The following is a 21,090-nucleotide window of genomic DNA, read 5'->3' as shown; positions in this document are numbered from 1 at the left end:
ATATGGAGACACGCTTCTACTGGTTCTCCATCGGGTTGCATGCACATGCTCGTGAAATTTCGCTTTGAACAACATTTACCGCGTTGATTTTGCTTTGAACGAATAAACAGGTGGTTTTAGAATCGTCAAGCTTCGGCCGAACAATCGTTTAACCTACTTCCACCGAGCGAGAACAGGGAGAGCCTATCTTCGTTGCACGCAACACCTCGATCCGTATGCATCCACGAAAGTGAGAGAGAAGGTGGGATCAACGATCTATACGATGAAGCATGATCGCATGGCCAATGAGTTAACGCTACGATAACAATAAATGTGATAAGAAGAAATTGTCGGCTACTGACATATCATTGCAAATGGTGCACGCCAGATATGAGGGAGCCTCATAACATTTTCCTGTGTGTTACATTACGTTAATTTAATTTCCTCTTAGTGCTTGGACAAGAACATTTTCTACTTCGTACAGAAAAAGGTAAGAGATCTTGCGGTTCCTTTCATTTCAAGCGTGACGTCAACGTATATTTGTTTAATTAAGAGTGAGGCGATCGCAGTTTTGCATACAATAACAATAATAAGGATGCCTGAGGATTTTCAGAATTATGGTCGACTAATCAGGCAAAGTAGTCGCGAATTAAAGTTAATGCTGTGAAAACTATAACGTGAAGCCAATGATCTGTTAAATCCTTCCAGCGGTTCTCTTATCAAGCTGTACCCTTCTTATTTTGCTTCAAGATTTAATTAATCATAGGTATTTGGAATGACTCATCTGTAAATTAGGAAATTATTAGTCACCGAAGGTTGTTTAAATTTCTCGAAACATATTTGCTGTTATCATTCGCGATTTTTGTTCATGCGATATTCAATATGCCACTTAAATATTTTTCATTTGTACCTTTATCTATCCTCTCTATCTATCACGTTGATATAATGCAGTACGACGCGTGACAAATGTCACACGTGGCCATATAACGAATAGCGACATAATGCATGATTTCACAACGCGTATATTATTGTGATATTCCATGAAGCCATAAAAATGACTATATAACGAATTAAATAAAATTTTTATTAAGTTTCACAGAGATATGCCGCTGTTCAAAACGCGTGCTGCTCCACGATCACCGACGTTCGATAAGGAGATGTCAAACGGTGGATCGCATTACAGCAACAATTATCATCAGCAAAACGGGCAGAAGAATGATGATGACGACTCAGACAGCACTGGAACCTGTAGTCAGAAGAACAGTAGTTCTCAAATGCAAGAGCAAAAACGGTCGTCCAAAGTCTCCAGAACACGTCTGGTGTTTCATTGTCAATTGGCGCATGGAAGTCCTACAGGACTGATATCCGGTTTCAGCAACGTACGAGAACTGTATCAGAAAATAGCGGAATGTTATGACCTATCGATGGAAGAAGTGAGTCGTTTAATTCGTTCGTTATCGTAGATTAATTTAATACCTCACCGGGAACTGGTTTTACTTGAACGATAAACGTCGAGTTTTCCTGCAGGAATGTCTACTTAGAATATTGTGCTTAACTTTTTTTTTTTATAACTTGAACAGATTTTCTCGTGCCTAATGCATTAAATAATATTTTATATTAATTAATTAATTGTGTCCGTTACAAGCATGTTTACGAATAGAATACACCTGGATAGTTCAGTATTTTAGCTTGAATAGGGAGAGATCCGGATACAGGAAACATCGGTTACGGACGGTGATCTCTCGTCGACTTGCCGGATACGTCCTTTCTGCCTAGAGCTTTGCGTTTAATAACAGATACGCAAATGCCATCACTAATACCATTACTGTTTTACGGTACTATAGTAGGTCATTTCAATCATAGAACTGTACCGCCTCTTGTAACACCGCCTAAAAGTCACAGTGAAAGTTGACACGCTATTAATGCATATCTTTCTGCTTAAAACTTTTACTACACTGATTTTTATCATGAGTGAAACCTGATTCTCTTTTCTAATCGTTCGTTTCAATTTCCTCTTTTTTTTTAGCTTTGGTGTTAAGATGGAAGATAGCAGAAAGGGGCAAATAAATAGTATGATAGAAAAAAATAGGAATTTAGGGGCACCAAGAATTAACCATCCATTGTTTTTTAGAACACTTAGTCACCGCTAGATGGTGGTCATCCTGAATTCCATGACTGTGATTAGATCTGTAATACTTTGGTTCCTTGATGGTCAGATTCACCAGTAGATGGTCCTTCCTTAATTTGAAGTTTACACATGAAAATAATTCAACTTGTTATTCCATAATCTCTACATATGCAATGTTCATTGTTTCAGATACTGTTTTGTACACTGAATACTCACAAGCTAGACATGAGCGAGTTACTGGGCAGTCAAATAGGAGTTGGTGACTTTATATTTGCCCATAAAAAAGGTATACTAATATCTTCACCTGCAACCGGTAAACTTGTACTTATTATCAATGATGCATTAGGAAGGCCCAAGGAGATTGAGCTGGTGAAGACGGACGATTCTCTTGGATTAACCATTACGGACAACGGTGCAGGGTATTCCTTCATAAAACGCATCAGGGAAGGCTCCGTAATCGACAGGATAAAGGTGATAGAAGTAGGAGACCATTTAGAGAAAATCGATTCGGCAAGCCTGGTCGGTAAACGCCACTTTGAGGTGGCGAAGATGCTCAAAGAGATTCCAAAAGGTAGTACATTCACTCTGAGGTTGGTTGAACCCCTGAAGAATGGCTTTGCGAGCATTGGTCCACGGGGGGATCTGAAAAAAGGAAAGAAATCAGGTTACGGTTCTGGAAAAGAGACGCTTAGGTTTAAAGCGGATGGAAGTGCGCAAATTATAGAACAGGTACTCAGTGATTAGAGAAACTGATAAATGTTACTGATTAGTACCTTCATTTCTTCTTTTATTTTTTATGAACAGATAGATGACGCTGCAACGATAGGCATTGAAAAGATCAACGTGATTTTGGAAAGCTTCATGGGTATCTATGACACAGAATTAGGTATACAGAATCATTTAGTAATAGTATGATGAACTAGATGTTTTTTAGTTTAATATTTATGGAGACTTGTTTAATAAAATGGATTGAACTGTATGTTTTAATAGCCACACAGATCTGGGAGCTTGCAGAAGGCAAGGGCAACAGTATGGATTTTGCTGAGGCTATTGATAATTCTGATTTGGAAGAATTTGGATTCACAGATGACTTTGTCATTGAACTATGGGGTGCTGTTACTGATGCTAGGGCTGGAAGACATCGATGATACAAAAATATAAATTGATAGTATTAGAGTAAAGTTCATAAATATGAGCTTAAAACGGAGTCAGTTTAACTGGAGCAATTACAATGTAAATTATTTGTATTGTTAGCTTTTGAACTTTGTACAATTTATATCATAAATTTATAAATAAATGTTGAAAGTATTTATGTAATTATTTACGTGCATGAAATTCGTGGAATCTGAATGCATATCAGAACTAATAAGTTGTTTTTGTTTGCCAAGTACTTTATCAGATAAGAATATTATGTCACTATCACTATCATTATTGGTTGCGTTTAAAAAAACCGCGTGATGAAATTCATACTTGTTTTCAAGTGGCTGATATGTGAGTATAATTATTTTAGTTAATGCCACTCCTTGAATATGTAAATTTAAGTATTGCCAATTAAATCATCGTGAGTTAACGAATCGCTGATAAAGTTGAAACAAGAACTTGTGACTTGTTCAGTTAATATTAACATATGTATGGATATATATAGATGACTGAAGTGTGCTGTAAAATTTAACCTGTACAATCAGACGACGTATGTAAATAGTTATTCTTGTTTTTTAAGGAAAGAATCATGGTTTTCGCCATAAATAGGGCCGGTTGTTTGCTTCTCCGTGTAAGCACGGGTTCAAGAAGTAATTACAAAAATTTAAAACTTTCAAGGGTATGTAATATCAACATTAATGAAAAATTCCGAATAACCTCTGTTGTTTTGAATACCTGTTGTGTACTATTTTTAAATTATATTATTAAATAAAATAAAATGGAATTTTCCTTTACTAGATATGCTCAGTTAATTTTTCTATCAAAACTGATATCCCAGAAGTACCGGAGGAACCAAAACTAATTCCACCAGTGGGCGAAGGAAAAGTGTTTAAAAGTGTGGATGAAGTAATATCAGATATGCCAGATGGTGCCAAACTCTTGGTTGGTGGATTTGGACTTTGTGGCATTCCTGAAAACTTAATTGCTGCTACATTGAAAAGAGGCGTCAAAGATTTAACTGTTGTTTCAAATAATGCAGGAGTCGAAGATTTTGGATTAGGTATACTTTTAAAGCAGCAAAGGATCAAGAGAATGATTGCATCCTATGTTGGTGAAAATCCTGAATTTGAGAAACTATATCTCAGTGGTAAACTAGAAGTTGAATTAACACCACAGGTGATTATAATTTATGATAGAAATTTCTAATCTAATATCACAAAGTTATAAGGATATTATAATTGCATTTAAAATATACAGGGTACATTAGCAGAACGTATTCGTGCAGGTGGGGCTGGTATACCAGCTTTTTATACCCCAACTGCATATGGAACCATAATTCAAGAGGGTAATGTAGTCATCAAATATGGTGAAGATGGAAATGCAGAAATATCTGGTAAACCAAGAACTGTAGCACAGTTTGATGGAAGAAACTTTGTAATGGAAACTGCGATCACAGGGGATTTTGCTCTGATAAAAGCTTGGAAAGCAGATAAAGCTGGGAATTTAATCTTTAGGAAATCGGCTAGAAATTTCAATCCAGTCATGTGCAAAGCAGCAAAAATAGCTATAGCAGAGGTAGAAGAAATTGTAGAAGTGGGTGAAATAGATCCTGACCATGTTCATTTGCCTGGTATTTTTGTGGATAGAATTGTGAAAGGACCAGCTTATGAGAAACGAGTAGAGGTTTGTATAATTTTGAAAGTTATAAAAAATTAGTTAAAGTAAAAGATCATTTACATGAGTGATTATATATATTAGAAACGATATACCAAACAAAACATGAAGCCCAAGAAGGTAACACCAGCAAGTAAAGCGAGGGACAGGATCATCAGACGTGCCGCGCTTGAATTTAAGAACGGAATGTATGGTGAGATAACTAAAAGGCAACCAATATACTTGATGAAAACATGAAAAGTCTAATGAACTTATTTTTTACAGCCAATCTTGGAATTGGCATTCCGATGCTCGCCTGTAATTATATTCCTAAAAATGTGAAGGTGACTTTGCAATCAGAAAATGGTATACTAGGTCTGGGTCCTTTCCCAGATGAAGATAACGTTGATCCAGACCTGATCAATGCTGGAAAAGAGACAGTCACAGTCGCACCAGGTGCTTCCTTCTTTAGTAGCGACGATAGTTTCGCCATGATCCGAGGGTACATATTGAAACTACACAATTGCCTGGTAGATTACTTATACAATTACTACTAATTCTCATTCTTTTAGAGGACACATTGATTTAACCATGCTCGGAGCTATGGAAGTATCAGAGACCGGAGATCTGGCCAATTGGATGATTCCAGGAACAATGGTGAAGGGAATGGGCGGAGCTATGGATTTAGTTTCTGCAGCAAGTACAAAAGTAGTAGTCACCATGGAACATAAAGCTAGAAACGGAAGCCCTAAGATTGTGAAGAATTGCACGTTGCCCGTAACAGGTATTTTTTACCTTATACCAAAACATTCTTTAAAAGAAATATATTTTATTCGCGTTTTGGTATTTCGTTTCAGGTCAACAATGCGTAGACTTAATAATTACGGATATGGCCGTGTTTGAAGTGATCAAAGGAGAAGGACTGAGATTAACTGAAATTGCGCCTAATGTCGACATAAGCGAAATTGTTAGCTCTACTGGCTGCGAATTTTCAGTAGCCGATGACCTTAAAGAAATGGCTCAAGTAGAAAAAGACGATTGCCAATAAGGAGATTCTTAACTACAAATATTCTCAATTATGGATAACATCCACGAACAATTTAATAAGCTTGCTTCGTTAATAAGTTTACAACACGCAGCAAGAGGGAATTTATACATACTTAATTACTCATGAATACGTATCTTTAAGGGCTGTATAGTTTACTGTAAATCAATTTCCTGCAAGCGGTAGCTAGGTTTTAATATAATTTTGTAATATACGCAAATAAAATATAGTTTATTTCGAAGAGAATAATTTCCACAGCTGTTCATTCTCTAAATTTAGCTTTCACTCTTGCTGGAAGTGGTAATAGATACAGAACACTGTTCAATATGCTTAAACCAACAGCGAACGCCAACGAAATTAACAAATTTAAGTCAACATTCAACACTTCCGAAATATTTTCACCTTCTCGTGTGAAGCGTTCTATTAAGTAAGATCTTCCGTCCGGATACCTGCACAGCTCAGGTACACCAGGACAGGCGAAGCTCTCGTTATAATGCAAATTCAAGAATGTAGGCACATCTATGGCCAATTGATTTAGAGCTAACGAAGCGTATCTTGTTGGTAATGCGGTGGAAGCTGCGGCAAGCCAATAAGGTAAACCTTTCAGGCTCCTGATAGCTCCAGACGCGATTACCAGAGATACTAATGTCATATACAGCACTGTTATTGCACCTGTTATGGGTCTACCAACTACCATCAGCACAGCCACGGTTACTTGCTCGGCTGCGACGTAACTGGCCCATAGAACACCGCACGCATATGCCCACGAAGACAAATCTAGTTCCAAAATTGGTGTTAGAATTCCAATGGTTATCATGGTCGAGATGAAACTCAACGGTAAACTCAGTAACGCGTACGCGGTTAGGAACATCGCACCACCGTACAGACCTTCCCTTTTCTCTTGATAATATCTCGCACGGTAACCTGGAACTGGATTAACTAACGTTACTTTTTACTGGTATCGTTAATGGATTAAGCGAAAGAGGTGATAACTCACACAGGAGAGCCGTCGACGCTATACCAGCAACATAAAACAAGGTCAACACGTTGAACATCAGGCCTCCAGTTTGTAAAAATATTCTAGACTGTACCGGGGTCGAATGCGAATATAAAATGCTCATTAAGGCTACAGAGAATGGTAACAGTAATAGCCGAGAGGTGAAATGTCCCAAACCAGATTTGTTGAAGCCAAAAGTTGCTGCCATACTACGCCTAAAACGCACACACAATCATTGAAAGAATATGCCTACATAAATACAGTTCAGATACGTACAAATAAAGAGCAAGAAGGGTGGAAAAGCATCCCGGTTTAATTCCACGACCTAAACCTTTGTGCATGATGCCAAGAGGCATGTCCTTGATATTCGGTGGTACTTGTGGAGCCTCCTTCATATACACAGCTCCCTCAGCCTTAAACTTTTCAACTAATACGGATATTTGTTGATTGGACTCCAAAAAACGATCCCTGGAGCGACGATCGACAGTCGATAGACACACTAAAGCGATGATTTTAAGTTACGTCCGAGATACTCGTTTTCCATAAAAAATACTTACAATAATACATCAAAGGGTTTTCAAGTTCTGGGCAGGGAAAGCCGATGTAGGTAAAGTAATCCAACATACTCCTAGTCGGTCCAGAGTAGACCACTGCGCCCAAACACAGAAGGGTCACTCGACTCACAAACGGTAAAACATCAGATCTCGGAGTTTCCATCGTCAAAACAACGATGGACCCCCTTCTGGTTGCATAGGACCAAAGCATGGAAACAATCAAATATGTGTTCAGGGGATCAGTGTCCCACGTAGGCTCATCTAGGAGCAGTAGAGTGGGATCTTTGGCAAGTTGTACGCCCAGCATCAACCTCCTGTATTCTGGTTTGGTCAAATCGTTCACTGGTCTGTTCGCGACCTGAGACAACGCCAAATCAGCCAGCGTTTGACGTACTCTAGCTTCCCTGTTGCTCAGATTGGCTAGCCATGTAGCATAGGTCAGGGTCTGACGAACAGTTAGACTGGGCAACAAGTGGCATCTATGGGCAACATATCCACCATGACGCCTGAACAATTCTGGAGTCAGTAAATTGTTGTTGAGAGTCACCCTGCCTCTGGTCTCTCCCTCCGCTCGTCCAGCTAAAAAAAACAATAACCGTTAGACTCGTATCATTAATGATACACATATTTGAAACACTGTCTCACCAATGACATCGAGCAATGCCCTCTTGCCAGATCCTTTTGATCCCAGAATGGCCAGTACTTCTCCACCGTGTACTCGAGCAGACACGTCTCTCAACACCGCAGTGGGCTCTGATTTGTTCAAGCAGCTTCCCTCGATCACCACAGCGGTAGAGTGGAACACGTTCGAGATGTCTAAGGTGCAGTCCGACGGAATCATCTTGGATCTTTCTAAGTCACATTCCTCGATAACGGATCTAGATTTGCCGTCTCTCAGTCACAATCTTGATAGAACAAAGAGTCGGTGAACCGATGGAGCTGGTACATAGGTTGTCGAAAAACGTTTGAACAGGACGATCGGCAAACAAGCAGCGTGGCCGTAGAAGCGAACATCGCATGTAAAACGCAGCTATTGGTAGCGATACCTGGTTGGGAGTTGGCTTCACGAGGTGAATGTCTTCTCTGAGAGGAAACTGGTGGGAGGTCGAAGGTAGCATCGGTAGTAACAAGGCTGTACCTGCTCAGCCCAGCTCCCTGGAACAAACAAATTATTATTAATTCACATACTCTACAATAGTGATGAATACATTAACTATTTTTTAAAGATAACAGTACATGTACATATAAGAAAAACTTAGGTGTCTAGGGAACCTTGCAGAGCGTACAAAAGAGGGACTTAGAGTAATCTTTAAGTGAAGTGTTGGAAATTGTAAGGAGAGGTCAAGAAAATCCTAAACAAAGCCTAAAAAGAACTTACAATAATCCTCAGCAAAATTTACAGAAATTTAAAGAATATAAAAGAGGCCCTAGCAGGTACTATGAGATTTACGTAAAATTGTAAGAAGAGCGGAAAGTAATATTAAGCTGAGTCCAAAAAGAGTTGCAGTCATGTAACAGAATGAAAGTTTCATTACGTTTGAATCGAGAAGACCGGGGTACCACCCGTAAGAGGCTACGTCAGTACGAACTTGAAAGACCAACAGGGAAGGAAGGAGAGCCGAGAAGGGGTCCGCAGGAGAGACTCGGAAGGCACGTCTGTCAGAAGGCAGCGTTTAGAAAAGGTACACTTGGCGTTGGACATACCGATGCCATTGCAGTATCGCGATCGCGGATCGAGTGATGCGTTCACAGAACGCATCCTACAATTTCTGAGGTGACAAAGCCAGTGTTCAGGATAACAGTGTCTGGGTATCACGGAGGAAACTGGAAAGAAGAGTCGCCGGAATGGAGGAGCACCATTACCTTGACTCGACGAGGCTCGTTTGAAAGCTCATCCTGAATACCGGCGGTGAGTCACTGTCGCTAAGATTCTTCAGCAATGTATCACGTTTTACTCGCGAGCTCTCCCGTGACAAGCGTGATTCCTGACTGGGTTCTCCCGCGTGCTTTGTACACTTGGATGCAACGTAGGCATACTTTAGGCAAAGGAGATCTCTTATTACTTTGTAAAATCTAGGGACTGCCTAGGGAAGATTTAAGGAGGGCATAGAAACAGTTGTCACTATCTGAAGTTTTAAATTTGAAAATGACTGAAGCACAAAAACTAATTGGTAGGGTTCAGTTCTTCCATCGCCATTTTTTTAGAGAAAACTCATAAGTTAAATTATCTAGGTTTCTCTAAAAAACCTAGGTTTCTCTGGTGGGCTTTACCTTTAACCAAAAGTATCCTACATTGCATCTCAGTTTACATACAAGTAAAAAGTACATATATTTAAACAAGATATACAATTCGCTACGTAGCCAAAAATGCTGACCAATTTCGCTCTGTTTCTCTGTATACACGCTGACGAACTTATGATTCATGAAAGTTGCAACATTGTGTTTATGACTAGAAGCCATTTGTAACGCGAGTTTATTGAAGCAGCAGCCAATTAGCGGTACAGAGAAACAGCTAAAGGGAGAGTTATTCGGCATTCTAAGAATCGGGAACCCGAATTGTTGCGCTATGTTCTCGTTCACGAGAAACAGAAAGAAAAATACGACGGAACGGTTAACACACCGCGTGCGCACCGCTTTAATTCCGCGCCGCCAGTCATGCTTCAACGACTGGCAAACCTGATTTTGCATAATGAGAAAGGTTTACCTGTTACACGGTGAAAGCAACAGGTGATTAGAAACGTTCCGGTATTTTGTTTTGAGTATGGAATACAGTTTATCACTTGATCAATTCCTTGGGCGGGCAGGGAATTCTTTTTCTTTTAAAAAGCATGTCTGACTGCATCGTTGGGTACGAGTTAACAGAACGCGGAGAGCAATGAAACGCGCGTGCTTAATATTCCGTGGCGTTACTTTCTTCGGATGCTTTTAATTTCATGATACTTTCACCGACTCGATAATGGAATCATAATCATTTGAATATTAAGCCATGCAAATTTTATAGCCTAATCATTAGCTTTAGGACTCATTAGGACTCATAATTTCTCGTACCCACATATAACCGGCTAAAAATAGTGATTCCGTGGCTCTGAGTAACTGACAAACACGCTGATGGAAACTTGAAATGAGTCCGTTTCTTAGTCAAACAATTTTTTTGACTTGTTTCGCAATCTGAAAAATATGGAGGATCGGTAACGTGTCTTGAAAATGTGTATATGGATAAATTAAAGATAATTTGACGGTGTCATCGCGTTGAAAACAGCTACACAGTTTACCGGGTGGAGGATACGTTGGGAGACTTCAATGAGCGCATAAGACACCTTTCCACGTGCCATGGACGCTGCTCCGAGTAATTTGCAATGTTAATTGACTTCTCCTCACCATGGGTACTTCAATGGAATAATGAAAAGGGCAGCACTGACCTCGTACTTCCCCATGACACCTTCTTTAAATTATGATACAAAGATAAATGAGATATAAAACAAATATTTTTAGTTACTACAATATTGTAGTATTAAAATATTTACCATAAGAAGAAGAAATAAATGAAAATCAACGAGCTTTCAAAAAAAATTAGATTACACTTCTGATGAACGTGCCACTTAGTTAAATAATTTGGGTAACTTTCCACAATTTCTGCATAAGAATTGCGAACACACGTGGTATCCAGGCCACGTAGTGCTTTATTAAGATACACTGTCACGTGAGTACGATTGAGAGGCACGCGTAGAAATTGGTGCGTGGGACAGTCTCACAGCCACCGGAAGTAATTTCGAAATCGCAGCATCGCTTCCTTCAAACGATCAGGCTCCATTCTTCCCTGAAAGTTAAAAAATACTTGGTATACAAAATGTAAAAACCACCTTTAAAAGCTTTCACTAATTACATAAAATACTAGAAACAAATTCAGTAACTGATTTATACAAAGTATCTATTTGTGTTAAGAATATTAACGAGTGAAAGTGTCAATGTAAAAAAACAGAATCCAAATGTTTGTAACTTGTACATTGGCCGTGGTGTTCCCATAGGACGCTGATACACGTAATAACTCGCGTAACCGCAATCATCGACCGCAAATGTTTCTCCAATTTACGTAACTCCGCGTAAAACTTTTTTTACCTGATAACTATCTCAGATTCGAGTTAACTGTTCATTTGCATATCCCGTTTCTGCAACAGTTGTATCGGCTGGCTGCGAATTCGCGTTACGCACCAGCTTGTCATTATACGCTATATTTTTATTTCTCGATCCCTCTCCAGATCTTAATGCCTGAGAAACTTGAGCGCCTCCGTAAAAGTCCTCGTTGTTTTCTGAAAAACGTGTCTAGCGTTCAGTGAACCGTGCCCCGAACCCGTGCAAGTTGATATTTAATTAATATGTCTCGTTCCAAGGCGTGCCGGTTCGGTGATTTTCGTCGTGGACGAATAAGGCTCGTCGATATGCAAATTCGCAGTTCAATGAAGTTTAGACCCTATTGGAAAGTGATAGTTCTGGGTCGGTCAATGCTTTCCCTGTTGTTTTCTGTGCCCCTGATAAGCTGGCATTCTTGGGGTTAAGTGGTTGCATATCAGTTGGGTTCGATGATATAAATAGTACGATATCTATTTGCATCGTCACGCGTTCTATCTGCAGTTTCATTTCAGTTGATAATGAAAGCCGCAACCCGCAGACGTTCATGCGGGTACAATGTATCGAATAGCTCTCGAATAAGAATTCTGAATACTATTTGGAGCAGCATTAGCATTACAACCTTTGTTCAACAATCCTTTAATATGGCACCTACAATAAAATGAAAGAATGTAGTTAAATTTTTAGTTAATTAAACAAGTGTAAGAGAAATTACTTCATAAAAATAGCAGTACCTTGTTATACAGAAGTAGTTAACAAAGTAGCTAGATCACAATTAAGAGCTACAGTGTAACAAATAATACAGAATCTTGACTAGCTCTGAAGTGACGACCAACATATACCGTTACTTCGTGACGAGTAAAAATATCAGCTGATGGTGAAAGAGCAGTGAACGGTTCCAGGAAAACGGACAATCCATTACCGAATAATCAACGGCGACAATTCAACGAGAACTAGCCTTGTTGGAAAACAAAATCCTCAGAGAGAGTCTCCGACAGTCACGAACAATTTTTTTGTCAAACAGTCAGTGAGTCAACATCTAACGGGAAAGCAGTTGTGACACCATGAAAAAAATCCTCATGGTATTTCACGTAGATTTGCATAGTTGTCAGTTTCCTTCATATTTCCTTGTTATCTAAACTTCCAGAGTTTCGCTGCAAAATACATTAAAAATTGTTATAAATAATTCTGTAACAGGATTCACCTCACGTCCTTGAGATATAATTGTAAATGAAATTCAGTAACAGTCAAAGGGTTGATCGAGCGAAACAAATCGCAATAATTCCTCCAAGCAAATTGCAGTCTCGCAAGCGTCACGTATGCAATTCCAAGTTCATCGCGAGTATCACCGTTAAACGGCGTGTCTCAACCTCGTATCCGTGTACAACGAGCATAATAATGTGCATACAGGCTGTGTATATTTACTGGCACAACCATCCGCGAGAACTTATGAAACCAACTTTCGTCCTCTCTTCTTTATTTAACAATGTTTCGAGGTCGCGAGCGTACAGCATTCTGGAAGGAATATTACAATATTAGTTAAAAGATATTTGAATTTCGATCATAGAAAACGTACAATGAGATTAATGGAATTCCTTTCATCTATTTTGGAACGGTATTCCAGTTACACGTTTTCCTTTCACAACACTCCACCACCATAATCCAAGGCCCAACAATTTCGAGCCAGCGGCGAGTAATTTCAAAGGCGCGCCGATTATTCGCACGGTGCGTACTCATGGTGTTGGAATGCTATGGTGATTTCAGCGATGCGTATTCGAATACCATTTGCTATTGTAAACGTGGAATCGCTCGTTTTATTCTTACCGAGATATATTAGGATGTTTTTTTCTGAACTAATGAATATCAACTTTCCACATCGTACGCATTTGATGAAATAATATACGAACTTCGTTCGCCTGCTATACCTTTCTCTTTATCAATGAGGCATTCAAGTCGAAGTAGTGGTTCGGCGCAGTTGCAAATGTGGCATAATAGACTTTAGATATATTCATTTATGAAACGGTAATTCGCGGAACGTTCAATTCAGTCTCGCATGAACTGTTCAGATACCGCAAAGCATGGGTTCGGAAGCGTGGGAGCTGGAACGAAGATATTCGGTTCCGGGAGCCTTGGACACCAGAGGACTAGAACCACCTGCCAGCGAGGACTTGCATGCCTGGTCCATCTACAGGTGCTTCTTTTTCTCGAGCTTCGAGACCTGCAAAAAAAAACTTGCTCAACTTCCTATTCTTCCAGGCAAAATCTAAACTCCGATTTCACGGATTCCGCTCTGGGATCCGCAGAGAAGTCTCCGCTTCCCTACGGGAACTTTCAGCTTCGCGATTCGACGGTGCAGAGCATTCTCAGGCATCCCAGATACGGGCCAAAGAGTCCTCTGGCTAGCAACTCGTATACCTATCTGAAATTTGGCTTGCCGCGAGTTCTGCCTCCCAGTTCAAGGAATCGCGATGGCTCCAGCGGTTACGACTCCAGCGAGGAAGGCCGTCGAGTGTCCCATGCTGGCACCTCTGCCCACGGGACGACCTCGGCGATGCGCTCCGCGAGAAGCGATCCCGATTTCAGACACGTTCACGCGGTGCCAAGAGAACACGCGCATTCGCAGCTAACGGTTTCCAGAGAGAATCCGCGGCTGAGGAGCGCGAGCGAGGCGAATCTTCTTCAAGGAGGAGCAAAGAATAATCGGAGGCACAGCATAGCGCCAATAGATCCTGGCTACGGGGTCCATGAACCTAGAGGTATCTTCTGCACCTGTAAGAAAAGGTGCTTTTCTGGAGAAATAAACTCGAGACTTAGAATAAACATAGAGAAATGCTAGATTCCTTAACTTCGTTTTAAATCGAACACCTTTTTCAGGCCACGGTATCCTGGGTCCAGAGAGTTACACGTTGCCCATCAGACCAGTGCCGTGTCTTCAGCACCCTCATCTCCAACTGCGAGGCGTCGAAGCCGCAGGGTCAGATGGACTACCTTTGCTTCGTGGAATCACTCTGGAGGCTGGAGCCACCGAGGTCCTGGCTATCATGGCGACCACGGAGAAGGAGGGTAAGCTGATCGTGGAAACCATTGCTGGCAGGAAACGCATCAAGCGGGGCGACATCCTGCTGAATGGAAGATCAGTGTCCTCACGATCCTTGAGGTACCATTTTCTGATCTTTTTCTGAAGCATCCGTCCACCTTTTCTTGCATCGTTTTCTTTTACAGGTCTCGAGTAGCTTATTTATCTACGGAATGCAGCCTGAGCCCAGGTTTAACTGCTCAACAGACTCTCAGTTTCTATATGTTGCTCAGAGGTGGTCCAAACACTTCCAAGCTTGAGGCTGAAGCAATTCTGCAGGAACTTGGCCTGGAAGCTACTAAACACTGCCTGGTGAATTCTCTGACCACTTCCGAGGCAAGAAGACTGGCTTTAGCGTGTCGATTGTTGCAAGACTCTCACATTCTGGCGTTGGACAGACCTACGCATGGGTTGGACATTTTTGATGCCTTTTTCCTAGTGGATTATTTAAGGCAGTGGGCCAATAGGGGCCAAAGACTAGTTGTGCTGACGCTGCATCCACCTACGTATGAAATATTGACCATGGTGTCGAGGGTTGCACTGACTTCCGGTGGCAGGATCATGTACTCCGGTCCTAGGAGGGATATGTTGCCATATTTTGCGCTCGCCGAATTCCCCTGCCCTCCTTTCAAGAATCCTTCTGATTATTATCGTACGTATCATCCTACTGTTCAGTATAAGTGAAACAGAAGTAATAACAGAGATACTCAAAATATCTTTTGACAAATGTCCATTCTTTCAGTTGACTTGGTAACCCTGGATGACCTATCTGCAGAGGCAATGCTTGAATCATCACAAAGGATAGATCATCTGGCTGAATTAGCAAGGACAAGACTGCCGCCGTTATGCGATCCTGGACCACCTGGTGCACTGCCACCCTCCATTTCCAGTCCTAATATATTTACTCAGATCTATGCGTTACTCTTAAGAACGCTGATCTACAGTCAGCCATGGACGCTAACTAGACTTCTCCGCAGAATAGTCATCTCTGCATCGCTTAGTATTTTACTTGGTGCAATATTTTGGGACGTTGCTGGGGACTCGAATTTACATTTAAGAGATAGAGTAGGTTTCCATTACGCTAGCTTAGGTATCTTCTTCTGGCCACTAACCTTAATAGCGATCTGCGAGGTAGCTGATTGCAGACCAAACGTTGAAAGAGATATCAAAGATGGCCTCTATGGAAGATTTATATACATTTTAATGGAAGTAAGTTTCTCTTGAAAAATTAATGTGTTAAAATCCATACTTACCATTCTTACTTTCAGCTAATTTGTGGAATATTATCCTGGTGCATAGTTTATTTAATATACTTGGCACCAGGCTATGCAATGTCAGGACTGCATTTGGTACCGGATGAGAATCTAACATCCCTCTGGAACTATCTTGGCATCGGATTACTGTATTTAATTCTGCAACACCTGATCTGTACTTTGTTTGCTCATACTTGCAAGTGGACATATTTGGCTTCTCTGTTTGCTGGAATTGTGATTGGTGAGATGACTTTAGCCGGAGGAGTGACTTTGCACTTAGAAAACTTACCAGGCTGGTATCAGAAGATTAGTCCGATGCAATGGTCCTTGTCTCTGCTGTTGCCTGCGCTACATCAGTCAGATGCAATGAACAAATTAACTAATTGCAAGCCAAAACAAATTCAGAGGCAAGATATTATTGTTCAAGCAGCTTGTGAACCACCGGATGGTGCTTTGGCATTATATGAAATTACCCTAGACAGACTCAATGTGCGAGGAGAACTTTGGCTAGGAATAGGAATAGCCATTGTCAGTGTATTAATTATACTGGTATTCCTATGCATTAGGTACACCACTCCTAAAAGACTTAGAAGTGCACCCAATAAGCCATAATGTGCAATAATTTTTCAATGATTAAAGGAGTATGCTCCTGAATTAGTATAAAAATGTTAATCTGCTCAAGATTGACAGAATATATCTGTTCTTCATTATTGTAAACGAGTAACAAAGTATTCCTTTAACGTTACAATTTTGTAAGTACAAGTATAGGTATTAATAAGAAATGTACTTCATCGCTTTGTTATAAAGTATGTTACTTTTGTACTACATCATGTTCATTGATTTTGATTCTTGTCTATATTATTTGTGACTTTTTAAAGCGAGAAGCTTCAGAAACTTGCAAAATAGACTTGTAAAATGAAGTTCCAAAATTCAATGAACAATGAACTAGTGGTCCTCTTGAACGCTTCAAAATAACTTGTATCTGTAATGCTATAATCAAACTGAAAGAAAAATGTTTTTGTCAAATAGGAACAAATTTACTTTCCAACTTTATCCCTTATTTTCAAGCTATTTAATCATTTCCAAATCCCCAAACATTTATACATAATAAATATAGAAGCTTCATTTTTAAATCTTTTTTCAAATTTCATACCGACATTAAAAATCAGCGTCAACTCAATCGGTAACGAATGATAACTTGATCAACAGCTCCACCTACGATTGTAAACTTGTCGATAAAGAAGTATGTCCTCGACTTTGATCCTTAGTTGATAAGAACAACTTTATCATTGAGTTTGTAAAATTTGTAAAAATTATAATCGCTATTATTACTCTTTCGCTCCAAGTACTCACTACTACAACAGAAAGTGAATAATTTACCGAATCTTAGAAAATCAATGGTGTACGTTTCAGAAGTAATTTTCGTCCGTCTAAAAGCAGCTTCACAATTTAGTATTAATAATGGAAACACTTCGATGTACTATTATAGTCAATAGCGAAATGAATATTTTAGCGGCAATTGCCAATGAAAATAGACCGTCTACGTTCGCTAATTAAAAGGAACCGACTAACTTTAGCCAATAACTGTTGTATTTTTTGATCGATAAGAATCTGTCTCAAACACGGTAAATCGATGATTTCTCATTCACCTTGAAGAACTATCGCAATAATTTATTTTTCTTTTATTATATCTGGACAAAGATATATCAAGAGCGATATGAAATGCAGGCATTCAACTTTTACAATCGGTTCTGGAGATCGTAAACCTCGAACAGACAGCAATCGTTTATCTTCAAAAGCCAGATACGCGTTACGTTGCAATTTTTACCTCGTTACGAGCATCACGCTTGAGCATTTTTTTTTGATAATGGAAATGTACTATCTTTTAAAGACCGTGTTCAAAACATTTCATTTTAATCCTTCGAGCTTCATTAAAGAATTAAAGATTTCTTTTTCCCTTTCATCCAAGTTTTCGAACTTATCACGCTGGTTCGGCTCGTTCGTTCACCGAATTAGTATAAATTGGCGACGAGCAGCCGTCGTAAATGCCGACTTCCGTCGATGAAAGTAATTAACTGGTCGTGTAGGTTGCACGACGGGGCGCACAGAATTCGTGGAAAAAGCGCAGACTTGCAAGCTATCCGTTCGTCAGACCAGAACGAGCGGAATCACGTTCTTGTGGCTGGGTGCGAACGTTAAACTTCTCTGACCGGCGTCCTTACACCTCTCTAAAATCAATGAACTACTGTCTTGTATTCCGTGCGCGTGCATTAAAGGTCGGTTCATTGAGAAGCATGCGAGGTCTTCATTGAAAGAGAAAGAGAATCATGCGACGTCATGTCAGTTTCTACCCAATTTCATTGCGGTATTTTACCTGAAAATGTTTAACCGATCAGAAGCACATACATTTTACATAACAAGCTTACTTGTATAATTAATTTTCATTTAAATTAACATTACTCGACTACCTTTTTCTGTAAAAAATACCAGCACATTCGGCACAATTCTTAGCAAGGTCTTGGTAATGTATACGACAGGAAGAATAAAAAACAACATGGGATAACGAGCTCGTAGGTCCGCGTGGGCGCGAACGTATAAAGCTCTTTCGCTTTCTCCCTCCTGATCCCGTTCGCCTCTTCATTGATTATTTTACTTCGCCACCGCTTTTCTACCTATACCGCCATGTGCTAGCAGTCTATATTAGTGCGTAACTTATACGTGTTGTATACAAGCGTCCACATGCAAGCATATTTCCGGATCCTTGCTGGAAAAGTGTCCTCTAACGAGAAACATTAATTGCACCGTTTATCGCGTCCGTGGTGCACTCTATTCAACGACCAATTTCATTCCAATAGACACTGGAAAAGATTAAAATCGGAAAGAATGTTGCAACTTTTCTTTTTATACATTTTCCAGGAAATTAGGTGGTTACTCACCGTAATGTTTAACCTTGAAAATTATGTTTCATAGCTGTAATCAGGTGTGTCTGATATACTTAGCTTTGTCGAGAGCTTGGCGACCTAGAAGATAACAGAAAAATTCATTCATTGTTGATGAGTCATTCAATATTTAGTAAGGTCTGGACTTTCCGAATTTCAGGACTTTGATATTTTTGAATTTTAGAACTTTGGAACTTTAGATAAAACACGCGATATCACGTGATGGGATCGTGATACTGAACTGCGGTGAAGATCAAAGATTCTGCGAGAGTTTATTGAGGGAATCGAGAATGGGAGAACACGATCTTGCAGCTCAATTAAAGAAAATTCGTGATAATATTAAAAAATTAGTATAACTTTATAATTATACTTACGATTAACATTTTATTCCTGGATTTCACAAAAAGCCGGATCACCTTAATAAATGTTTGCACATGTAGAACCGGAAATGGAAAGGAATTCAAAGTACGCAATAAATTGTTAAAAAAATAAGTTCCTTTTTTTAAATGTAGCTTATAAATAATTAACGGAATATCAAACAATAAAAATTAAAAAATTATATTTTAAAATGTATAAACATTTAATAACTATCATTCGCAATATTAAATAGTGTTATGCATAAAACGGTAAAAAGCGCGCGAAACAATGTTGCGAATGAGGTAATTAGCGCCATCTCCTATTGTTTACACTTGTCAATAGGTAAGTAGGTTCGTTATGGTTAAAAATGCCTAAGTTCAAGAAATGTTTACGCACAAATCAGAATACATAAACAAATATAATAAGCAATAAATATAACAGGTATGATCTACTACTAATACTTCGTTGATCCATAATCGAAAGTATAATAGATACTATTGAAGCACATACTTACCATCCTTTGTTAGTCAAGTATCATCTATTCGATACCAAAGAGGTAAGAAAGGGACAGGCTGAAATCCTGTAGGCAGTTTTATAATCGAGGCTAGTGAATGTGCCAAGACTTTAGATCTAAGGCTTAGATCTTACGTGACTAAAGGAATGTGGGCGCACCAGTTTCGAGAGTCATTCAAAGAAGCGTCCGCCCATATTCATATTTCCACAATGAACGAAAGCGCGGGAAGAAATAAACAATTCTAACCTATATACAATACGCATGGATGACTTTGACAGTGACAGGCGATCGCATCATCGTACAATCCTTTGACATCATCGTAAAACGATGCAGTTTGACCGCTTATGTTGAAGGTATACGCTCAAAGAATCTTTAGACACAATCTGAAACGCATATTTTATGTTCGTATATTTCTTTCTCCGTTATTTATCGACCACGACAGGATACGATTATTCACGGTGCGACACGCCGACGAATATTAGCAGACGTAGGAGGTTGATTTCTTGGTTAAAACAGAGGCCCCTGGTTTAATTTACGCGACTGTCGGCGGTGGATTTGTATATTTTGAAAAATCCTCGCAAAGGAAACGCTCGAACGCTATTTTCGTTTGCTAGGAGGCGGGCTAGCTTCCTCCTCAAGGATTCGAGGTACCATCTTCATTCTAGTTCTCGAACGTTCACAGAATCTTTATTTATATGTAACCAAATTTACAGGTACCATTCGATTTAATAATTGGCAATCCTGTCCATACATAGGAGAAAAGATTGTGAACTAATGAGAGGTGGTCCCATCACCTTTTAATATTTGATTGATAAAGTTACAATTACAAATTTGAGAAGCTGAAGATTTGGAGATTTATAAATCATTTGATTCCTTCAATCGGATACTAGTGGTGGGGTGGTTCCCCTACACTCATGCTTATCTAAAGGAAGCCTACGTTGCAGCCGAGTGTACCTGTCCTCAAGTGACGTACAAAGGGATCTTTTATAATGTTCGAGCGGCCACGGCAAAGAAAGCTGCCGGATGCAGGAGAGGCGAGGGACGTCATTATCTTATCTCGAACCATTTCCTGTCAACCTGGGGCCGCTTTTCGTGGTAATCACACGCACACGCCCACGCGCGTGTGCACGTACACGCAAGGCTCACGCACACGTAGCGAAGTGCGTGCACTAATGCCCGGCCAAGTGCTAGGGAGTATTGCTTCCGGTGCGTACACCCGTTTGTCTCAGTATTAGCGTACGTGCGTGCGCGCGCGCGTGTGTCCGCACGTTCGACGTTACATCTGGCAAAGCACTGTGAACCCGATAATCGGTTTCCTCCTCCGGTAGCC

General features: G+C 39.9%; 4 protein-coding genes and 1 long non-coding RNA gene across 13 annotated transcripts; 3 read left to right on the top strand and 2 right to left on the bottom strand.

The window, feature by feature from the left end:
• Positions 1–14: 14 nt before the first annotated feature.
• Positions 15–3,424, top strand: kermit (PDZ domain-containing protein GIPC-like protein kermit). 3 transcript variants are annotated; one of them, XM_076540982.1, is made up of 6 exons: positions 15–469; positions 1,079–1,412; positions 2,297–2,393; positions 2,454–2,836; positions 2,912–2,993; positions 3,098–3,424. In XM_076540982.1, exons 2-6 carry the CDS (start codon positions 1,083–1,085, stop codon positions 3,253–3,255), a joined length of 1,050 nt encoding a protein of 349 aa, XP_076397097.1. In that variant the 5' UTR covers positions 15–469; positions 1,079–1,082; the 3' UTR covers positions 3,256–3,424. The 3 variants fall into 3 exon arrangements, with proteins under 3 accessions (XP_076397097.1, XP_003707515.2, XP_076397098.1); XM_003707467.3 differs by having other exon boundaries at positions 17–469; positions 1,071–1,412; XM_076540983.1 differs by lacking the exon at positions 15–469 and adding an exon at positions 500–745 and having other exon boundaries at positions 1,071–1,412.
• LOC105663783 (uncharacterized) lies at positions 490–1,071 on the bottom strand. Its single transcript, XR_001097184.2, has 2 exons — positions 890–1,071; positions 490–763 (listed from the first exon to the last, which is right to left on the bottom strand). It is a non-coding gene; the product is annotated as an uncharacterized LOC105663783 (long non-coding RNA).
• Positions 3,425–3,486: 62 nt separating the features above from the next.
• Positions 3,487–7,157, top strand: SCOT (Succinyl-CoA:3-ketoacid CoA transferase). Of its 3 annotated transcripts, none has more exons than XM_076540977.1 (8): positions 3,487–3,598; positions 3,828–3,926; positions 4,046–4,423; positions 4,505–4,930; positions 5,006–5,114; positions 5,186–5,402; positions 5,473–5,684; positions 5,758–7,157. In XM_076540977.1, the coding sequence occupies exons 2-8, from the start codon at positions 3,837–3,839 to the stop codon at positions 5,946–5,948; spliced, it is 1,623 nt and encodes a 540-aa protein (XP_076397092.1). In that variant the 5' UTR covers positions 3,487–3,598; positions 3,828–3,836; the 3' UTR covers positions 5,949–7,157. The 3 variants fall into 3 exon arrangements, with proteins under 3 accessions (XP_076397092.1, XP_076397093.1, XP_003707514.2); XM_076540978.1 differs by lacking the exon at positions 3,487–3,598 and adding an exon at positions 3,605–3,736; XM_003707466.3 differs by lacking the exon at positions 3,487–3,598 and having other exon boundaries at positions 3,605–3,926.
• On the bottom strand, positions 6,158–13,688 carry LOC100878690 (ATP-binding cassette sub-family G member 5). Of its 5 annotated transcripts, none has more exons than XM_076540973.1 (12): positions 13,198–13,688; positions 12,356–13,136; positions 11,613–12,272; positions 11,021–11,313; positions 10,769–10,938; positions 10,545–10,664; positions 8,543–8,651; positions 8,142–8,435; positions 7,500–8,075; positions 7,219–7,441; positions 6,943–7,157; positions 6,158–6,875 (listed from the first exon to the last, which is right to left on the bottom strand). In XM_076540973.1, exons 8-12 carry the CDS (start codon positions 8,335–8,337, stop codon positions 6,208–6,210), a joined length of 1,878 nt encoding a protein of 625 aa, XP_076397088.1. In that variant the 5' UTR covers positions 8,338–8,435; positions 8,543–8,651; positions 10,545–10,664; positions 10,769–10,938; positions 11,021–11,313; positions 11,613–12,272; positions 12,356–13,136; positions 13,198–13,688; the 3' UTR covers positions 6,158–6,207. The 5 variants fall into 5 exon arrangements, with proteins under 5 accessions (XP_076397088.1, XP_076397091.1, XP_076397087.1 ...); XM_076540976.1 differs by having other exon boundaries at positions 8,142–8,401; XM_076540972.1 differs by lacking the exon at positions 10,545–10,664 and having other exon boundaries at positions 8,142–8,651.
• Positions 13,689–13,693: 5 nt separating this feature from the next.
• Positions 13,694–16,976, top strand: LOC100878578 (ATP-binding cassette sub-family G member 5). Its single transcript, XM_003707464.3, has 6 exons — positions 13,694–13,812; positions 13,878–14,377; positions 14,496–14,778; positions 14,844–15,349; positions 15,440–15,906; positions 15,966–16,976. Exons 1-6 carry the CDS (start codon positions 13,700–13,702, stop codon positions 16,560–16,562), a joined length of 2,466 nt encoding a protein of 821 aa, XP_003707512.1. The 5' UTR covers positions 13,694–13,699; the 3' UTR covers positions 16,563–16,976.
• Positions 16,977–21,090: the final 4,114 nt, after the last annotated feature.

Source organism: Megachile rotundata, chromosome 16, assembly GCF_050947335.1.
Source record: "Megachile rotundata isolate GNS110a chromosome 16, iyMegRotu1, whole genome shotgun sequence".
Classification (NCBI taxonomy): domain Eukaryota; kingdom Metazoa; phylum Arthropoda; class Insecta; order Hymenoptera; family Megachilidae; genus Megachile; species Megachile rotundata.
Note: the sequence above shows the minus strand (reverse complement) of the source record. Positions and strands in the feature narration are given on the sequence as shown.

Excerpts from the sequence above, each read along its gene's own strand:
- kermit (XM_076540982.1), top strand. The coding sequence starts at position 1,083 with ATGCCGCTGTTCAAAACGCGTGCTGCTCCACGATCACCGACGTTCGAT. Across the intron at positions 1,413-2,296 it reads ATGACCTATCGATGGAAGAA|ATACTGTTTTGTACACTGAA; the intron begins GTGAGTCGTTTA and ends TCATTGTTTCAG. Across the intron at positions 2,837-2,911 it reads GTGCGCAAATTATAGAACAG|ATAGATGACGCTGCAACGAT; the intron begins GTACTCAGTGAT and ends TTTTATGAACAG.
- SCOT (XM_076540977.1), top strand. The coding sequence starts at position 3,837 with ATGGTTTTCGCCATAAATAGGGCCGGTTGTTTGCTTCTCCGTGTAAGC. Across the intron at positions 3,927-4,045 it reads AAAATTTAAAACTTTCAAGG|ATATGCTCAGTTAATTTTTC; the intron begins GTATGTAATATC and ends TTCCTTTACTAG. Across the intron at positions 4,424-4,504 it reads AAGTTGAATTAACACCACAG|GGTACATTAGCAGAACGTAT; the intron begins GTGATTATAATT and ends TAAAATATACAG.
- LOC100878690 (XM_076540973.1), bottom strand. The coding sequence starts at position 8,337 with ATGATTCCGTCGGACTGCACCTTAGACATCTCGAACGTGTTCCACTCT. Across the intron at positions 8,076-8,141 it reads GGCATTGCTCGATGTCATTG|CTGGACGAGCGGAGGGAGAG; the intron begins GTGAGACAGTGT and ends TGTTTTTTTTAG. Across the intron at positions 6,876-6,942 it reads AGCGTCGACGGCTCTCCTGT|TTCCAGGTTACCGTGCGAGA; the intron begins GTGAGTTATCAC and ends TAGTTAATCCAG.
- LOC100878578 (XM_003707464.3), top strand. The coding sequence starts at position 13,700 with ATGGGTTCGGAAGCGTGGGAGCTGGAACGAAGATATTCGGTTCCGGGA. Across the intron at positions 13,813-13,877 it reads CATGCCTGGTCCATCTACAG|GCAAAATCTAAACTCCGATT; the intron begins GTGCTTCTTTTT and ends CTATTCTTCCAG. Across the intron at positions 14,378-14,495 it reads CGGGGTCCATGAACCTAGAG|GCCACGGTATCCTGGGTCCA; the intron begins GTATCTTCTGCA and ends CACCTTTTTCAG.